Raw genomic sequence first — 20,718 nt, 5'->3', positions numbered from 1 at the left:
AGAGAAACAAGAAAACAGACACAATGAATGAATACACTCATAAAGAAGTAACAATTTATTCATTACTAGCCTTCAAAGATTCATATGTTTATTAACAATGCGGTAGGTTACGGGGACGGGATAGGCTGACATGTTAGAACACACCTCCTGCTTTCTGGAGCGCTCTCTGCTGTACCACTACAAATAACCGAGTTTCCTCCTCCAGGACCCAGACCTGCACCCTTCCTCTGAGCTGTAAGACAGGTAAGTTTTATATTGCATATCGAGTAAAAAGGATGCCATGTTGATGATACTTTAATATCTGTTTGTATTTTTACTTATTTAGTTTGATTTCAATTAAATAGACACTTTTTAAAAATGAGGTAACCTGCAACCTAAAAAGGGATATCATGTATATGTGAGAAAGATGTCTCCACTAGCTGTACCAAGTTCTCTTTCCTGCTATTACTTGCATGCATTTTATTATTCATAAGTGGGGTTTTTTTTTACTTTTGTCTTTTTAACCCTACCAGAATGAATCAGAGTGTTTGGAGCAAAGCCATGTATTCCTCCAGCAACATCTGCCTGGATGGCTGTGCTGCAGAGCATCTCTCCTCTTTTCAGCCTGACCTCATGCCATCAAACTCAGATTCGTCAGGCGTTTCATTGACCTTACACAGAGAAGGTGAGAACATGAAAACACTACCAGATAGTGCTCATTATAGCAGTGCAGTTGCTGGTTTGATGTATTCCAGTCAACTGGATCTTACTTCATCCAGAGGCAGCACCAGTGGATCTTTATTCATGGGAAGACACCCGTCTCCCGCACCCACTTCTTATGGTCACCATGACTGGAACCTGAACAGAGGCCATCAAGCAAAGCGTGCGAGAGTAGAAAATATAATCAAAGGTATGACCAGCCCTACTCATATGTACAACACAGAAGTGAAAACGAAGGAGCGTAAAGAGACTGACTGCACGCACAATGACGAAAAGATCCAAGAAGCACTTTTCCTTCAGAAACGCATGGAAAGCACGGCTCAAAGCCAGGTAACAAGAAAGCAGCTGGAGAGCCAGCATCAGCACCCCAGGCAGCTCAGAACAAAGGTTACTCACCTGGATGGAGTGAGAGAAGCCCATGATTCCATCAAAACATCTGGTGATGCGTTTACAGATTTGTACAGTGAGTTTGAGAGCAGTTCGAGTCTAAAATATCAAGGATGGAAGAAGGTTAAATTGATGAACTACTTCCAATCCAAACCGGCCAGAATAAGGCTAATGGCAGATGTTCTAAAGTACGAGTTGTCCAGAGTTGTCAGCAAGAGCGTTGACTCCATTTTCAAAAGTGTGCCGCTTTTACAGACATCGCCATATGAAGTGGAAAATGTAGAGACTGGTACGCCTCTTCAGCCATCGGTGAGCAGTGATGATGATAAGTTGAGACTTCCATGTTGTGGGACTCCAGAGGTGCAAACCCCAGATGTTCAAACAGAAGCTCTGTCTCTGGTTGTGCAAAAACACGAACTGGAAAGATCCAGGTTACCAGCTCACCACCGTCCAAAATCTCCAAATTTCCTCATCGTTGACTCTGCCCTGCAGGAATCTCAAGCATCAGAGAAGAATCACCGTGCTCTCAAGAGCCTACAGGACAGTTACTCAGAAGAAGGCTGGAAGTCAGTTAAAGTGAGATCAAAGGTCAATTCCAGATCTGTGAGAAGCCCACAGACTCACGCTGTGTCTGCAGATCCGGTGATTTTGGAAAGCACTGGTCTCCTTCATGTGAAGACAGAGTCTGATAGCCTGGTGAAAAGCAACCTGTACATGCTGAATGTATCCTTTCTAATTTCTTGTGTTAACCTGTGGCTTTAAGTAGCACTTAGCAATGACAGAACACCTCCAATATATCTGAATACTGTAGCATCTCACGCAGATGTCTTTAAAGTCTTTACTGTAAGTACTATAAGTCTCATTTAAATACTTTCTATCAAGCAGAAACACATCAATTTAATTTGGGGTTCAGTATGTTAAAAAGGACACTGAGGCATGTGGACTTGATGAGCCAGGGATTGAACCACTGGCCTTCCAATCGGTAGGTGACCCTGTTTTTAATACCTCTTTTAAACACTTTGTGACTGGTTTTGTCCTAAAAGGCACTTACAAATAAACTTTATTTACTTAGTAAATGATCTGCTGGACCTCCTGATTCCCAGCCACCCCTTTTAAAGAAAAAGACAATAAACCTACCCATTGTGGAATCAACATTTTCATCGTATATTGGCTATAAATGAATCAGTTTTGGAGAGAAAATATCTTGTTTTTGCGTTTCGTCCTTAACGCTGGTGAATTTTAGGAGGGTCTGACCACAAACCATCTGAAGAAAGCAAAGCTTATGTTTTTCTACACTCGCTACCCGAGTTCACTTGTGCTGAAGATGTGTTTCCATGATGTACAGGTGAGAGATGGCTTGCAAGTTGGATTCTTGCACATGTCGTGTTATCGTCCTTCTCACAGAGTAGAAAACATGTTACATGTGCTGAATTTACAGATTTATACAATTTCTTTCATTTTGCATTTGAGCAACAGCGATGCTACTTTCCATTTTGGGAGAAAAGTCTCAACCTGAAAACATACAAAGAGTCCTCTGTAACCTTTGGATTTATTATTACATCGTTTTCAGCATCATAATCCACAAACCAAAGACATCATCATATAATTCACAGTGTGTTTAAAAAAAAAAAAAACAGAAGACAGTTAAATAGCTTCATGGGTGATTTTATTTGCTTCACATATTGTAGTGTGCACTGTAAAACATACAAATCAGAAAACAACAACGTTCATTGTCACATTTGACAAGCTCACTTACCTTTCTTTCCTCCTCAGTTCACGCGCTCCATCACCTCTCAGCTCATCAAGTGGTTCAGTAACTTCAGGGAGTTTTACTACATCCAGATGGAGAAGTTTGCTCGACACGCTCTCATCGAAGGAGTGGCAGACGTAAGGGGTCTGACTGTGGGGAGAGAATCAGAACTTTTCAGGGCTCTCAACAGGCACTACAACAAAGCCAGCGACTTCCAGGTGAGGAACAACTGAGGACTTGTTTTACTCTAACACACTGATTGCTTCCTAAAAGCGAGTCGTGAGGTGTCACTCAGGTATTCCTTAATTTATAGCCTCATTTTTGACCATGCATCATCTTTATTTTAGAAACACTGTACTGTGTCCACTGTATCTGCAGCTCCTCTTTTTTATGTCGCCGTATCGGTTTCAGAAAAAGTAATAAAGGAATAGAGCTTACCAAGATTCATTACATTATTATGACTAATATTGTGTAGATTTTACGTAATTCTCATTCTTTCTTTTTTAACCCCTTAAAGCCTGGTGTTTCATATTTAATACATGAGATTTTTTTATTTGCTAAAAATACAAAATAAAAAGCTTTTCTAAGTATTAAATTGGAAAACAAATAAATAAAAATATTAAAAGCAAATACAAAACAAATTAAAACTCAAAAATATACGCAAATTAATATTTAAATTCAGTTTAAAAAAAATAAATAATAGATTCGTTAAATACCCCAGAATTTTGTAAAAAAAAAAAAAAAAAATTAAATTTCTGGCAATCGTTCAGGCTTTGAAGGGTTGAGTAAAATGTTTATTTAACCTTTCCAAAATGTGAACTTTACCTGAAAATGGTACAAATTGTGTGAAACTGCAGCAAATACGCAATAATTAGAAACAACCAAACAAAAAAAAAAACCCAAGAAGCATGTTTCAAAGTAAGAATTTTCTCTACAGTCTGATTTAACCCCCATGTGGAGAGGTCTTTTTCACCTATGTATAGTACAAATATAGTGTTTTTTCCTTTATTGAACAGTTGACTGCAGTGAAACAGGATAAGAGAGTAAGATGTTAAGCGTTATGTTTCACCCAGTTAATGTTAAGTTTGCAAAACTGTAAACAACCTAATAATTTGTAACTACTGATGAAGAGAAAGCAGAAATTGACCTATTCTGATCTTATGGTTTCTCTCAGACGGTCACGATGATTATTTTTCTAATTCATAATGTGCCCATGTTGAGCTGTTAATGCACAGAGATCATAAAAGGTCAAATGACACAAATTATTTCATAGAGTTCATATAAAGAAAGGTTTAATATGTTATATTGATGTGAGTGTTGCACTTCGATGAAGCAGCTGTGACAAGCTTTACTGAAGAAAAAATAAGTCAGGGCACTTAGTAATATATTAAATAAAGATTTGCTTTGAAAATGCACATTTATTAATACAGAGTAAATGTCAGCACTGTGAACAGAGCTGATCAGTACAATGGACTAAAACGTCCTGATGATGACTGTTTGTACTGAGAAGCTTAAATCACTGGTAATTAAATAGCAGATTGTAGTCATTTATATGTGCTCAGTATGACTTAAACCATTAAAAACAGTGATGAGTTTTAATGAAGCAACATGATTTCCCACTTCTGCAAATAAAAACAACCATTATTTTTCTTTATTGTCCAACTTTTAAATCAAAACACATTTCCGTGTAGATCTTAAAGGCTGAGACAATTTCAGCATGATTTGATAGAAATCAGAATCAGCCTAATAAAATCTACACCTTCATGTGATTACCAGAGTTGTTAGGCTTAGTGGAATTGTTGAAAATGTTTAGTTATTGTTTGTTTCAATGTTACCAAACAAACATATACTAAAATACAAATACTAAAAACTAAGAACTTTCATCTATATTTTTTATTCATTAGTTTTCCAGGAACTGAAATTGTTTTAAGCTTTAACACGAGTATTCCTCTAATTTCCAAATGAGTAACAGAGAAATTAAACCTATAAATTGTGCTTTGAGTGGGAGAAGACAAAGACAGCACGGCAAGCATAAGAGGAGCTACAAGTATGTCAAACAGATTGGTTAAGAAAAGGAAAAAAATGATTCGTCATTAGACATACTTGTGCTAGCTGTGCAACTGGACTGAGTAAACCTGTAAAACTAATAACTGCCATTCGAATAGGGAGGTTTTTTTTATGCACAATGAAATTTTGTATAATTTAGCACAGTCCATATATGGTTAACACTAATTACACAGCAAGTATTGCAATTCCATCTCATATATTAGTGTCAGCTGTTAGTGACATAAAGTACATCAGCTAGAAAAAAAAAACTGATGTTATACATACGTCCTAAACCTGTTCATTAAATCCACCAATAGAACTTATTGAGTGTTGTTGCTAATAAATACATTTCTTTAAACTCTGGACATGTTGTTCAAATACTCTTGGCGTCACAAATATATTCTCATGAGTTTGTGCAAAATAAGATTTTAATCTTTGTGCATATGTTTTAAATGTTAAAAAAAAATATCCATACCAAACCCCACCGTTATTATAATCACTTATATTCTCGCTGTACTCATTTGAAATTTCACCAGATTTAACAATTGCATATCTTTAAATAACATAACATTGCTTATCAGGTCCATTTTGGAAAATTTGTGTATGCACTTTTATTTTGTTACATGACAGTAGTTTAAAACACTTAAAGGTTCACATTGCAAAATAAGAAAAGCTGATTACAGCACAGGTAGTTGTATACTCATTGGTTCAGTTTCCCAAACATAGATTAATCCTGATCCCAGACCATAAACCTTAGTTTGGGACAAGGCTGAATCAGTGTCAGGGAAACTTGCTAAAATAATATTTGTTCTTGATCATTTCACTTCCTTTAATTTTGTTCTCAGTCTCTGTGCTAAGACCTGATTTGTTACTTACCTGAATTTTCTCGGTTAGAGTCACATCTAAAATATAGTGCCATATACAATTCACACTATCTGTCGACGACAGACTGAACAGAATGGCAGCAAAGGACTGATATTCCCTCTCTCCCCCATTAAAGAAATTCTTGTGTGGATTCACAGGTGCCCGACAGATTCCTGGAAGTTGCTGAGATTACACTGAGAGAGTTTTACGTTGCCATTTCAATGGGCAAAGATCGTGATCCATCCTGGAAGAAGGCAATCTACAAGGTGATCTGTAAACTGGACACTGATGTACCAGCTGAATTCAAAAGTCATCACTCTGTATAAGAACCAGGAGACGACATGATCATGTGCCACAGTGACCGGTCACAATGTGGACTTACTCATTTCTTCATGGGGAAAAAAAAAATACTTTTTTAAAATTATTATTATTAAATTAAAAACAAAGATTGGCCATCTGAAAAGTAATGTAGATTCTGCCATACTGATGGCAGTGGGGTGTATATATATCTGTCAATCGTTTTTGTTATATCATTGGCTGGATAGATGCATGTATTTTGCTATATTATATAGCAACAATACATATTTTACATGATTAAAAATATTTTATTGTTGACACGACGAGTCACAGATCACAATTTGTTTTCTGTAAAAAGCACAAAATAAATTCCAAACCAGGAATTTACAAAATCTTTAATATTGATGGAACAGAACTTATTACTGTACATACAAACAAAATGACAAAAATATATAGAACACAAACCATTTCAATTCTACAATTACAATGTCAGTGAACCAGTTAAAGTATTAATAAAGGATTAATACAAAAAGGAATAGTTTCTTGCTTTCTTCCATACTTACCACCTGGATCCATCCATTCATTTACCACATGGCACACTTCAACCAATGGTCCAAAGCCAATTTAATCCTTCATCAGAAGTGATTTGTCTGTTTGTAACCGTCGATCCTTGTTGTGTCCTTCAGTTACTCCAGTAACAATGTCGGTAATCCAGATTAAATTTATTGTAAAAAAATAAAAAATAAAATCCTGATGTGCTTGATTTCAACAGCAAACAGGGGCCAAAAAAAAAAACAAAATAGTTTGGGAAACTATACATTTCACACTAAGAAGCCATTTTACTAGGTACAACTGTTCAACTGCTTATTATTGCAAATATCTAATCAGCTAATTGCCATGTAGAAATGGTCAAACCTGCTGAAGTCAAAAATGTGAGTGAGAAAAAGTGGGATTTTAAATGTGGCATGTTTGTTGATGCCAATTGGGCTGGTCTGAGTACTACAGAAACTGCTGATCTACTGGGGTTTTTAACACATAACCATCACTAGGGTTTATGACGTAACCCCAAATAACCATGTGTCAAAACCAAGGAATGCAGAAAAACATCTCTGAGCACACAACACATTGAACCTTGAAGCAGAATGGCTACAGCAGCAGAAGACCACATCGGGTGGCACTTCTTAAAGTCAATAAAAGGAAACTGATGCTACATAGGCTCACCTAAATTGGAAAGGAGAAGACCAATGAGTCCAATAAGCCTTGATTTCTGGTGCGACATTGGGATGGTAGAGTCAGAAGTTGGAGCTTGACAATTTGTTTTCCATGACAACAGAGTACCGTCTGATGTGCGTACGATCATTATACAAATTCGGTTGAACGCCATTTGTATGCAACACGGAATGCCACAACAAAGGTGGACATCAAGACAATGGTACACCTGCAGTCAGTCTGTGGCTTTTCGTTAGACTCTGAGTGTCGTTTCTGTGTAGCCATTTCCATCGTTGCTGGATTTCAAAAATGGTGGGTTTGATTTTCGTGAAGGAGTTTCTCTCATGACTTATCAAGTGACGTCCCTGTCTAGCCAATCAGTGGCATGCAGCGTGTTGATGTCACATTTTCAGATCGCTTGGAACCCCAGTTGAGTAGGTACTAAAAAAGTACCTGATACCAGGTACTATGACCTAATGGCAAACCCTAAAAAAATAAATAAAAATGTTGAGTTGTTCTGAGTAGGTACTTATGGAAAAGGGCTATTAGAACTAAATGAGCACTATTCATATGCCAGACATACCTGAGTACTGTTACTGACCTTGTCCTTCCCTTTATGACCAAAGTGTACCCATTGTGTGTTGGTGGCTAATGCACCATGTAAACAGCTCAAAGCATCTCACACTGGTTATGGAACATGACACGTTTACTATACTAAAATGACCTCCACATTCACCAGATCTCAATCAAATAGAGCACCTTCAGAATGGGAGTGGTAGAACGGGAGACTCCACTATGGATGTGCAGCTGAAAAAATGTGCACGAACTGAAGGCAAATTGAAGCCCAACCAAGTACTAGTAACAGGGATGAGGTGGCCAGTGAGGGTATAGTAATCAAAATGTGGTACAGGCAACATCTTATTTTGACTTTGAGTGCAAAAAAATAATATTAGAATTGTTTGTTTTGTTTTTCTAATAATTAAAAAAGAAAAAAGAAAAAACCCCAACAAAAAACAGTAACAGAAATTTTTTAAAAACGGGACATCTAAGAACCCCAAACCCAGAGTGGACTGATTTTTCCCTTACAAAATGTTCTTCCATATTTTGACAATTTGGGTTTGTTTGGTTTTTTTTGTTTGTTTCAGGGTTAGGGATGCACTGTAAACCATTTCAACAGATGCTGCCAACAGTCCAATTTCAAACTGGTCATCATCTATTTCTAAAGATGTTGTAAAGACACTGGGTAAAGCAATCCAAAGTGTTAAAGCTTTTGTGTGAGAAAATGCCATGTGAAAATAAAAGTAGGTCAACTGATCTACATGGTAATTTCTAACAAAATACAATTTTATACAAAATATGTAGATCATAAAACCCACCTGATAAATTCAGTAAGACTCAGAAAGTTTAGATTGTGTTTTTTATTGTCCCTTTTAAAACTATGGATGGACCAAGAAACATTGCTACAGGTATACAGTACATGAATTAGGAAGAGTATAAAACAGCAAAAGAACCCAAACATAAGAATAATGATAGGATGCAAGACTAGACGTATCAGAGAATTATAAACTACATATTGATTTGATTTATATCCAGAGAAATAAAAGCCTCTAATATATGTAATAATGAATGTAATAAGAAACAGATAACAGCTGGTGAAATCACCCTGATCAAAATTTCATCGCCAGTAAGCTTCAGCAGTTTTCACATTCTGGGCACCTGCAGAAAGAAAAGCATGATATTGGTAATTTCACGGTTAAATTTCACTCAAGTTTATTTGTTTTATGTGACAATAAGGACTGCATTAAAACAATGAAATTTCATGTATTTTATGGCATTCTGTTAACTACTGTTAAATACAGAAGATAATAGTGTTACCTGCATTCTCATATAAGTCATTCTTAATCTGTATGCTCCCGATCAAACTCAATAAGATTACTTTGGAAATGGTAAGTCGAATCTTTTTCGGGAAAATGGCTGGCTGATTGACCAAATGTTTCTCTCAGTATATTTTCCAATATTACTGATACAAAAGACGTTCCCTCAAACTTCTCATTTGAGTCATTAAACATTCTGATTAAAATATTTTAAATTGTAGAATATTATGACTTAATAGCCACAAACATCATCTACAATTTTTCTAACAACCTGAACAATATGAATAGGAAAAATACGAACCTTTCACTGAAACCAAAAAAAGTGTAAGATTATCTTCTTAGAAATACTTGGTACGGTTGAGAGCTCTTTGTGCCAGCTGGCCACTCTCGTCTGTTATTTTCTCCCAGTCCGTTTGACCCACCACGAAACCGATAGCACGCTTTCGATCTGCATCCTTTTGCTCTTCAAGATCAGCCCATCGAACCTTTGGAAAACAAACAAAACAAACAAAAAAACCAGGGAGAAACCCAGGATATCATGTTATGAACAAGAAATGGGTAAATGATTTCAGATAATTCAGTAACATCTTTGAACATTCAGTATCATAGAAACTACTAGGGACACACCAACTGTGAAATAAATGCTAAAAATAATTCAGTTTTCTGTTATATTTCTTTTTTAATTAATAGTGAACTGACGTTCACTGTTTAAATGCATGTTTAAACATGTAGCCAGCTCACACCTGACATAAATATACATATCAGCCTCTGATATTGATAAAGGTTATATTTGCTGATTTGCTAGCTGTTGTATCAATGCATTCTTAGAAATGGTAAGGAAAAAACAACCTTGAACTTTTGGTTTTTCCTCACTAACAAACAAATGCACTCATAGATGGTCAGGTCAAATTTTACCCTCTTCTTTCCAGGTTCGGACATGCGTGTGGCATAGTCATCTGGCAGCTGTAGGTAGTCTTCGAGGCCTGCCATATGTTCGCCTTCACGCTTCCTCTTCCCGCCACTCCCCAGACCATCCAACTTGTCTGTTTAAATTGAAGATTACCGTTCAGTTTACCTCTACTCCCCCATAAAAACAACATAAAACCTCAACAAGGTATCACTCATTTATCAAAAAATAAAATAAAATTATGAGACAACTAGTAACATCTGTTTTATCATTGCTCCATAAAACGATGATCCAGGACCTGATCTTTTTTATACAAAGAATTAGTCTATAATGTGTCTTTTTAACTTAAAGAGAAATGAGGTCTTTATTTAAAATTTAACCTTTTTTTTTTATTTTTATTTTTTAAATTTACAGTCACAATAGAAACAACTTAAGGCGCTTTCCTGGTGTTCTTACAGAAACTGCAGCCCATGTCTCATTCAGTAACTGACTGTTTCCTGTTGACATGCTAACAACATAAATAGCGGTTTGTACTAGATCTGATCAGCCTGGAGGTACTGTGCTGTTATTGATTATAACACCATAAGCCTCATCTAACAAAACACCTGCTCAACTAAATGAAGAACAGCTGTACAAGTCCTATCAAATCATTTTTCTCTCTCTATAAGCATAATTCATAAACTGGTTTATGGTTTACAGTGTACTCTAATGTACTAACAGGCGCAAAAGATCCCCAGTTCAATGCTGGGAGGAGACTCAAATCCCTTTGGGAGATTAAACAAATTAAACATTAGGTAGCTACTCACTGTGGTGACCCCTCATCAATAAAGGAGCAGCCAAAAGAAGCTTTGACTCAAACTTTTTCTGAATAAATCCCTTCAGAGCACCAAAATTGTACGCTCCTAAATAATTATATGTAGATATAAAGCTAAAACACCCGTTTAAACCCCCCCCCCCAAAAGATTTTTAAAATATTTTTTTATTTGCTGTATCCCCTATATGCAGTTTTAATAATGATGAGGTTTGGCTGTTGGTTGGTCTTTAGTGGGATATAGAAACCAGTTGAAACTATTATTGCTTTTCATCAGCAACAAAGCATTAGACCAGTAACTTGACCAAGTCCACCAGTGACTCAATCAAAATGCAAAAGAATCGCATCAATCAAACAAAGTTCACAATAGGAACAGAAAAAAGAACACAAAACATACACACACGACTTCACAGATCTCGCTACATGACACTTAAAACACATTTTAATGATGCAGAAGGCTCTATATGACAAAGGCAAGACTGGATCATCATTAAAAAATAAATACCTACCAAGTTTTGCCTCTGATGTGTCCATCTCCCATTTGCTTTTTGGAATGTAGCCCTATATTACATAAAGAAACACTGCAATGGTTAAACATCAGGGTGATACAGGGGGAAAAGGGAAGGGTGGAGAAAGTGGGGAAAGGGGTTGGCTGAAAAGACAGGAAACTGGTTTATCAGAGGTTATAAGACACAAAAACAAGCACAACTGTAGGGTGAAACTTGGTACAATACTTGGTAAAGACATACAGTAACTACTAACAATGGCATGCACAGAGTTTAATTTAATTTGATTGCAAGGTGAGACGTGTTCACACTGAGTCTTTTGTTTTCTGTTACCGGCTTAAAAATGGACAACTGTGCTCTGCTTTGGTGAACACAAACTTCATTTAACAACAGTCAGAGCGCTACTGAATCTAGAGAGAAGTTTGCTAATGATCATGTGATTGGAACACATTTCACATGTAATTTTTTCAAATCAATTCAATTCCACACACACTGATAAACCTATAACTAAATTTACAAAGAACAAAGGTTCTTGATTCTTAGATTGCAGTAGTACTACTTGTGAAAAGGCTTTAGTGTGTAGAGATCTTTCGTTACCAAACATGAAATCATCATGAATGAGGTTCCCTGCTGTAACATCACTGTGTAGTTAGCTGGCCTTTAAAGCAAAATAAACAAATTTAAAAAAACAAAAACATTAAAATAAAAAGGATATTTGGTTAGCAACAGCAAATTGCTCGAACTCCACTATTTAATTATTAATTTCAGGATTGTTTGTTAATCTCTGAAGGAGTCATTTCTGTTAGACTGAACAATAGCGCTTATAATGTTAGTATATCACCTAAAAGAGACTGAGAGAGCATCTTTTTACTGCTTAACTTTATAGATGACAAGAGGTAAATTATTTAATATAAGGCATCGGGAACTTGTTCAGATCATCTTCTCTAGCATGAGATTGTGAACTATGTTTGCCATTTCACTAAAAAAATGTAATGTCTGAATTTTGAGGGTCCTGAGATCACGAGGCGCATATTTAATGCATGCTTTGTCATTTTAACTGATTGCATTGCTTTTATTACTATATCAACCGTTTTGAAGGTCCTTTACTTTTAAGCAATTTATTATCCTTTATTTATCCAGGTGAAAGTCTCATTGAGATTTAAATTCCATTTCAAGAGAGAACTGGCCATCATGGCAGCAAAAGTTACAACAAATACAACAATAAAAACATGCGTTTTTAACCTTGACCAACCATACGTATTATAAAAAGATAAAGCATCAGAATTAGTTCACATGTTGTGAATACTGCGTTTAATGATTGTACAAGGTGTTTTTTAAGTGGTTTTTCTATTTTCAAAAACATAAAATGTCAAATCCATTATATAAGTGTGGAAATCACCCTGCAAATGAGTATGATAAAATCTGACTGTTTAATTCCACATGGCATATGCATGACAACATTGGCATGTAGGAATTTAACATGTGTTATTTATTGAAGACACTTGGTTGCTGGCTTGTTTGGATTTCTTTATCAGAATTCACCTCTGCAAAACTTCAACAACATCAACAAATGTGTTAAAACTTATGTGTGTAACTATTTAACTGCAAAGTTACAGGGACCAAAATAACACCAGCACTCTGGTGCAGTTTTTTTCTCCCACAGAAAATACTGCTTGAAAACATCAGGCTTTTCTTTTATGACTTTTCTACGTCAACAGGGAAACATTTGCATAACGCCAACAAACTGAACTCAATTCTGCTCAATATCAATTTCATCTCTTTGTAATGTTATTGGTGATGCCTTCCGCAACAGTTCCATGGGCTCCATAGGATACTTTTAAGGATTTTACCAAACATACAGATTTTGTTTTCTGTGAAAATTAATCAAAAACACCAAAAACATGTTATATGCGATTGATTACCAACATCCTCAAGTATATTCACCTACGAGATCAAGTTTTCGATCACTGCAGACTTGTACAAATCCTTATCTTTTATTTATTTTGCTGCATTACCCTGTGAAAGGCCCAAGTGCCGTGGGTTTTTTGGAAAAGTTAAAATGCAACTGGCACACTGATGGCTTTAGGATTAGTATCATTTTAGAGGAACCTCTTTTTAATTGAAGATTTTTTTTAACATATCCCCATCATCTCAAATATCACAAAAAAAAAGAAAAACGTGACAAAATATACATATTCCTTTTGTTTTAAATGTGAACGTATTCCTTGTTCGACGATTAAATTAGATAAAATATTTTTTTTAAAGAAAAGAAAATAGCTCAGGTATTTGTCTTCATTTGATATGATGGCATTTGAACATGTCAGCTTTCTGCAGGGTTTTAAGATAATTTGGCCTTTGCCCAAAAGACAATCATCAGTTTTACAAAGTGATTTTTTTCCCTTTACATTTCTGGTTAAAGTTGACGTTTAACAAATAGTAAATAAGAGGGAAATACACAAACCTCTGTTGCTCAACCTAACATAGGCACATTGCATTAACCATTTTAGGGTCAATTTGAGCTTATATGCAGTTACCCCAAAAAGCCTATTTGTGAAATACAAAAGACCCTGGGGCTCGATGTCTTAAGGCAGGGGTCGGCAACCCACGGCTCTTTAGTCTTTATTTTGCGGCTCCGGGTGGTTTGGGAAATTAAATTAGAAGTATTTAGCTCAAGTGTATTTTATTTGTGTTTAGTTCTTTTTTTTTAACTTGTACCGGTAGTTCTAAATTGGAAGATTATTGTGATTTTGAAATATAAAAATAAAATTATATCTTATTATTTTTTTCATTGCTCAAAATAAGCGTCACACTCGCGGAAGCCGGACCCCGGGTAGCTGGATCTTCAGATCCATATTATGTCGGCAGCTGTTCTCCTCCGTGAACTATGTTAAAAACAAACACCGCTCACGCCCCACAGATGACAGCTCACAGTCCTGCGTAAAGATGAAAGCCCCGATTTGCAGGCGCTGTGCGCAGAGGTTCGGGACCAGAAGTCCCATTGTAAACATATCGCGGCAGACTCGATGATGTTTACATGAACATGCTTTTCAGCATCTCTTTATTGACCACTTTTCACCACGGTTGCTGTACGCATACAGCCGGCTGTAGCTTTTCAGCTCACAGCCCGACAACACAACAGCAGAGAGAGCACAGACTTTAAGGCGGCGAGGCGTGATTGCGGGTGCAGCTCAGGTGCGTCCGACTCCCATGCAGCGGCACTGCAGACCACGCCCCGCCACACACATTAACCAGGTAAAATACATATTTAGGCAGAATTTTGCAAATATCTATTTTTTTTTTTTTTAGCAGCATAGTGCTTTTTTTCCCCAATTATTTTTTAAAAGTCAGGTCAAGGCTCCAAAAGCCCAAAGGAGATATAAAGGTGGTGGCTCACAACAGTTTTTGTTTGCTACATGGATCATTTTAGTTCAGCTGGGTGTCTCTCCTTTTGTTATATTTCTTTTAAGAGTTCAAAATGTGTTAATTACATAAATAAAATTAAATTTTCTCTGTAGCACTTCATGGATTTCACAAGCAACACACCTTAGTTGCTCTGTGGATACTTTTAAAAAGCAGTTAAAAACTTTTCTTTTCAAACAAGCCTTTTGTTGATCTACGTATTTTATATTCTTTACATTATTTACATTTGATCTTTTACATTGTGTATAATGTCTATTGATTGTATTGTTTATTTTAATATTTGTGTACAGCGCTTTGTGACTGCCTGTCTGTGAAAAGCGCTTAATAAATAAACTTTACTTACTTACTTTAGTTGTTCACACAAAGCATAAAGGTAAAAAAAACAATTTATACAGTGTTATCTTCATTTTAGATTTCAAAAAGTATTTGCGGCTCCCAGCCTTTTCTTTTGCGTGGAAACCGGGTCCAAGTGGCTCTTTGGGTGTTAAAGGTTGCAGACCCCTGTCTTAAGGGATGTCAATGTTTTCTTCTTGTTTTTTTGTTTTTTTTAAGGCACACTTGCTCACATCTGTTTTTCACAGTACCTCCACAAGAGACCAATCCAACAAGAGACAGCTTGGAAATCCAAACGTAATTCCAAACTGGACTTGAGGTTGCCCTCAATTCTAGGAATAAACTGACAACAGACGGATGAACAGGAGAAAAAATGAGCACTCAAGTTAACTGTAGCAGCTACAGTTAACTTGATGATGGCCCAAGTATCTCCAGTGACTGGAGATACACATGATAAAAAAGCGTCATCAGTGAATCACAAGTAAAAAGCACTTTTGGAGTACAAGAATGAGATTAAGAACATCCATCCATTCTCTTATGCTTATCCTTTTTTCACCAACTATAGCTTTAAATACACATTAGCCTAATATTAGTTGTTGCGTGATGATCTGATGTCCTGGTTTTACTTATATAATTGACAGTGGCAGATATTCTTCTGTAAATGATGTCTTTCATAATAACAATGCTTTGCAGCTGTTGTATAATGGTTGTGTACTTTGGGTATGCTTGATATCAGAACACTGTTGGCTTTGCCAAAGTGTGAGTCATTGCAGGTAAGGTGTGGGCTTTGTGTGGAAGCTTACCAAATATTGTGTACATCTGGCTTTCCTATGAGCCAGTACCCAGCCTCTATAATGTGTGTAGAGTACATTTTATCTATGTTTTGTTAGATGACTATCCTTTCATAGCAAATTGTATTTGTATGATTGAAACTGGATTTTTATGGCTTATTTTAAGGAAAACTACATTTCAAATACCATTTATACAAAGAAGTTTTTTGGTGCTCAGGGTGGTAGCCACACTTCACACATAAATCCTAAAAGCTCCCCCAACTTGGACTAAATTCTATCAAGAGGACCACTGTCACCTGCATCTCAAGATGCTTGAAAAAAAGAACAAGAGGGGGGAAAAAATACAGTAAAACACTCGCATATGGCATCTGTAATCTCACCTCAAAGCCAGGATCCTGTTATATTAAAAGATAAAATTAAGAGACAATTTTTCCCCTCATCCACTCTGCTCTAGAATTCTTACTATTACTGTTTGAATTGTCTTTAAATCACAAGTTACAACACCATACAAAAACAGAGTTTGTCACAGGTTGAATTAATGAGTCTGTTAAACTGTTGATTGGGCTACAATCCAAAACTGAAGTTAGCTGGTTGCTTCCAGCTTTTTAAAGCAGTCTTTGACCTTTTCTTCTTAGATACCAGCAGCAGGATAAATCCCACCGGGGTTTCCAAACAAGAAAGCTTATGTTTTTGCACAACTGTAGTAACTTCATTATCTATTTATAATAAATTATATTTAACATGGAGACTAGATGTGTCAGAATTTTGTATACTTCACTTTAGACAGGTGAGCTGTCACACATAGTTTGATATCTGAGAAGTCTGTTAAATTTGATTAAATACTTTCCCATAGCTACATCTTCTGTACTAACATCGCAATATATAATTTAAGAATAAAATCTAAATAAAAAATGTTAGTTGTACATAGCACATAATGTACCAACAACACTGAGCAGAATGAAGTGTAAAGTGCAGAAAAGCTAAAATGTGCACATAGGGTCTCAGGAGGTTAAGTAAAAACAATTTAAAATGTTTTGTTTATTTCAAATTAACTCTGAAGTTTAGATGTCTCACATCCAAGCATTTATCAACAAAAATGTAAAGAACTTAATTTTACAGTGACAGCTCTGATAATAAAACAAACATGGCGGCCCTTCAAAGTGACCCAATTTGATTCAATGTCAGAGCAGTTTGAGACCTGCAGTTTACATGGACTGTTAATCTTAGTTTGACAAGACAGCAATAAAAGATAACACAGGTTTTGTGTGGGACTGCAGGACTGAAGTGGTCAAAACAGCCTTACACATTAGTGTTTTTTTCTGTTTGTCCTATGACAGACTGCACATTTCTGCACAATCCATATTTTTATCTTTTAATCTCATAAATAATAGACCATACTCAGATAAATCAATGACCTGGTGGTTTAAGTATCAAACAATATTTAAATAAATAAGAACAAAAATAACTGAATATAAATAATATTTCGTAAAATGACATAGTCCTATATAACATTGGATTTTTTAACTTGCTGCATACATGCTAGCATTACAACAACTGCAATAGTTACTTTAATATTTTAGAATTTAAGGGATATTTAGAATTTCTTTTTTTCTTTATTCATGAAGTTATTTACATAAATTAAAATCATCTCAGTATCAATAAAATGAAGCCATATGCAAAAAAAAAAAAAAAATCTGTCAAGTTTATAATTATGACATATGCACACAAAGGAGAAAACACCTGCATAAAAATGGTCTGCACTGGAAATTTTTCAATATGTAATCACAATACATATGAACTAATATTAACAATTCAGCAGGATAAATCTCTCATAATTCATTTCATAAAACTACTAAAAGCCATAAAAAGTACAAAAAGGGTAAATAATAAAACAAAAACCACTAAACAAAAGATTTGAAAAAGTAGTTTGGAATGAAATAATCCCCCTAAGCCTGCAAACTGCTCTAATACCACACATGTTAACTGTCTCAGTTAACAACATGGGACAGGAGCTCATCTTTATATTATAATGGAAGAAATTAAAAAAAAAATTATTAAGATACTTTTATGTAATTATTAATATTGACTGTTTTTAGTGTTGTTGAATGAGCTATTTCCTACTCCAAGCAGGATAGGTTTAGTTGGGAACTTTATCATGCCATTTAAAATATATTTAACTAAAGTCAGTGTTTTTACCCAAGACTGCCTGTGCTACTTCAGAAAAACCAGCATGAGAGAATACACTTGCAGTCCGGACCCAAATCCAGACCTATTACTAAGCTGATGGACTGTTTCTATTTTACTCTGTGTAGCTTTTCTTGTATTTAAGTTAAGGCTATTTTAAGATGCACATTCTCTTCCTTTGTCTTTATAGCAGTCAGTTTATGCGCACAGAAAAACAGACGTGTGCTTTCTAATTCATCCCAGGTGATGCTACTTAGTCAAGCAAACTGTGTGTGTGTGTGTGTGTGTGTGTGTGTGTGTGTGTGAAAACAGAAAACTAAGCAAGGAGACGAGATGCATAAGTCTGAAGAAGTAAGTCAGAGTACTAGACTGAGAAAAGAGGGGTTGAAGCTGAGAAGCGAAATGTAGTCAAATGTAGGAAAAATGAAGAAAACAGGAAAAGCAACTATAATTTTTTCAAAAGCTCTATTTTTTACATTTATGACTGTAAACCTTATTTTACTTGAAATGAGAAAAGAACATTTTACTATTATTATTATTACCATTTTATTACTAAAACTCCCCCCAGTTCATTGTGAAAATTAATATGATGTTTAATATAATAAACATATATAAACATTGTTGATTTGTACTTTATGTTATATTTAAAGAGATTTTCTCAAGTGGACCTCCTTAAACTTTAATTAAATACCTCTGCACTATATGGACAAAAGAATTAGACCAAAACTTACTGAATAATACTATGGCTTGTTTTTCTTTCTCTCTCAGTGAGGGAAAACTTAATGCTGTTTCTTACCAAGCTATTTTGGACAATTCTGTCCTTCCATCTTTGTGGGAATAGTTAGGAGGAATGCCCTTTTCTGTTTCACCATGAGCATGCCCAGGAATGCTCTCGTGAAACATCAGTGCTCAACCTCACAAATGCTCTTCCAGAAGAGTGGAAGCTGTTACAGATCCAAAGGGAAGACAAATTTTGCATGGAATGCCATAAAATCAGCAGCAGGTCTAATATATATAGGTGGCCCAATATTTTTGTCACTATAGATTAGATTAGATTAGATTAGATTAGATAAAACTTGATTAATCCCTCGAGTGGGTTCCTCGAGGAAATTCAGTTATTAATTTATTTAAGATTAAATAAAACTTTATTAACCATCAAATATAGTGTATGTTTTAAGAACGTGTTGCTCCCGGGATGTTTTGCGAATATTAGAAAAAAACAGAAACAAAACATAATAGTTTTAATTTAATAAATTGAGAGTTTAACTTGAAACTGGTTTACTGAATTTTTATTCATGAGTTCATAAACCTTTTCCCAGCAGTCCAATGTGGGAACAAGCCACTGAATTTGATACTGTATGAAACACGTTTGGAAACTTTTAGACGTTGGTATTTTATGTGGTACAGCTTCAAAGGCTTCATCAAACAGTGAAGAGAAAGTTTCATTTTACCATTCTAGATAGAAGAAGAAAAAAAAAAGTCCATCACTCAAATTTGCCCGGGTTAGAAAATCTTTACAGCTGTGTTACCTCCTTTTAAAATATAACTCAACTGCACTGCATTTCAACAGGCACTGTTGACCTCGGGTGCAAAATTTGGCAGAAAAATTTATGTCAATTCTTTCTTGAAAAACTTTCAACTTTGTAGTAACGGCATACAAAATAAAAGCGGGTGGTAAAGAGTAAAAACATTTTGCACAATGAGAAATTTTTTATAGGGTTGTGTTACGTGTGATTTGTCTAGATAAAAGTGTGCCTTAAAAATAAAAGGAAACCAAAACTGAGCAACTGGTTTTGGTCTCACCAGAATCATGACACTGAAGTGAGACAGTTTCTCATGAGGTAGCAACCATTTAAAGCCATTTTTTAATCCCTGACATTGAGTTGAGAATGAAAATTATTTTGAACTAAGTCAGTCATGGACACCTGAGCAAATGCTAGAAAAACTAAAAAGAAAACCATGACACTAAAGGGGTACTTTCCTCCTTTAGTTAATGGACTGCTCCAGCTATACATATCATATATATGTTTCGGTCTTGGTACTATTTTTCCTGCTCTTGTTTGAGCTTCACTGTAAATTTTCTAATTGCTACATAAACACAAAAGAGCACGAGCCTAATTATTTTGAATGAACCTGACCGTTTCCATGAATTTCACATGTTTTGCTTTTCATTTGAGACATAAAACTCACCTTGCTGAAACAAGAAGTGGCGAGATAACACTAATGACTTGTGTAAAAATTACTGGATAAGCCAGATGGGGGAAAAAAAATAGTGGAAGATGGGAAAAAAAAATAGTGGATATGAATCTAAGAACCACGCATTTATGAAGTGAAACTTTTCATGTCCTACCAGATCACTCTCTTCTTCCTCTTCTCTCTTGGGTTCCTTGGGCTCGTCATCAGGGTTGAAATCTTCCATTTCAACCTAAAAAAAATACAACAAGCACATGTTGGTTTATCTTAATTAGTAACAAAGAAGTGTAATTTTCTGATTTTTTTTCAAGACTGAAAAAATTCACCTCCTCTATAGCAGCATCCTGCAGCAGGGACCGGACATCCAAGCGCACCATGTGACGTGGTGAAGGCTCCCAGTTATTAGACATCTGTATACAGAATGTATCATTGAGAAGTGAACGCTGC

General features: G+C 35.6%; 2 protein-coding genes across 8 annotated transcripts in view; one reads left to right on the top strand and one right to left on the bottom strand.

Annotated features, from left to right (window-relative positions):
* Nucleotides 1-180: 180 nt before the first annotated feature.
* On the top strand, nucleotides 181-8,231 carry LOC113037211 (prospero homeobox protein 1-like). Of its 3 annotated transcripts, none has more exons than XM_026194034.1 (5): nucleotides 181-243; nucleotides 513-1,809; nucleotides 2,330-2,431; nucleotides 2,860-3,054; nucleotides 5,905-8,231. In XM_026194034.1, the coding sequence occupies exons 2-5, from the start codon at nucleotides 514-516 to the stop codon at nucleotides 6,070-6,072; spliced, it is 1,761 nt and encodes a 586-aa protein (XP_026049819.1). In that variant the 5' UTR covers nucleotides 181-243; nucleotide 513; the 3' UTR covers nucleotides 6,073-8,231. The 3 variants fall into 3 exon arrangements, with proteins under 3 accessions (XP_026049819.1, XP_026049818.1, XP_026049820.1); XM_026194035.1 differs by lacking the exon at nucleotides 181-243 and having other exon boundaries at nucleotides 609-664; nucleotides 759-1,809; XM_026194033.1 differs by having other exon boundaries at nucleotides 228-1,809.
* The window catches only part of ylpm1 (YLP motif containing 1), a 29,588-nt gene continuing 11,793 nt past the window's right edge, over nucleotides 2,924-20,718 (bottom strand). For 4 of the 5 annotated variants that reach the window (XM_026194026.1, XM_026194027.1, XM_026194029.1 and 1 more), the window contains 6 exons: nucleotides 20,598-20,681; nucleotides 20,429-20,503; nucleotides 11,354-11,405; nucleotides 10,042-10,169; nucleotides 9,428-9,611; nucleotides 8,656-8,968 (listed from right to left, as the gene is read on the bottom strand). In XM_026194026.1, coding sequence (XP_026049811.1) covers nucleotides 9,465-9,611; nucleotides 10,042-10,169; nucleotides 11,354-11,405; nucleotides 20,429-20,503; nucleotides 20,598-20,681 — 486 coding nt within the window. In that variant the 3' untranslated portion in view covers nucleotides 8,656-8,968; nucleotides 9,428-9,464. Of the gene's footprint in view, nucleotides 2,987-8,655; nucleotides 8,969-9,427; nucleotides 9,612-10,041; nucleotides 10,170-11,353; nucleotides 11,406-20,428; nucleotides 20,504-20,597; nucleotides 20,682-20,718 lie in introns of those variants that run through there. The other variant, XM_026194030.1, reaches the window with a different exon arrangement.

This window comes from Astatotilapia calliptera, chromosome 15 (genome assembly GCF_900246225.1).
Source record: "Astatotilapia calliptera chromosome 15, fAstCal1.2, whole genome shotgun sequence".
Lineage (NCBI taxonomy): Eukaryota > Metazoa > Chordata > Actinopteri > Cichliformes > Cichlidae > Astatotilapia > Astatotilapia calliptera.
The sequence above is the reverse complement of the archived record's forward strand: the minus strand, read 5'-3'. Positions and strand labels throughout refer to the sequence as shown.

Excerpts from the sequence above, each read along its gene's own strand:
- LOC113037211 (XM_026194034.1), top strand. The coding sequence starts at position 514 with ATGAATCAGAGTGTTTGGAGCAAAGCCATGTATTCCTCCAGCAACATC. Across the intron at positions 2,432-2,859 it reads TGTGTTTCCATGATGTACAG|TTCACGCGCTCCATCACCTC; the intron begins GTGAGAGATGGC and ends TTTCCTCCTCAG. Across the intron at positions 3,055-5,904 it reads ACAAAGCCAGCGACTTCCAG|GTGCCCGACAGATTCCTGGA; the intron begins GTGAGGAACAAC and ends GTGGATTCACAG.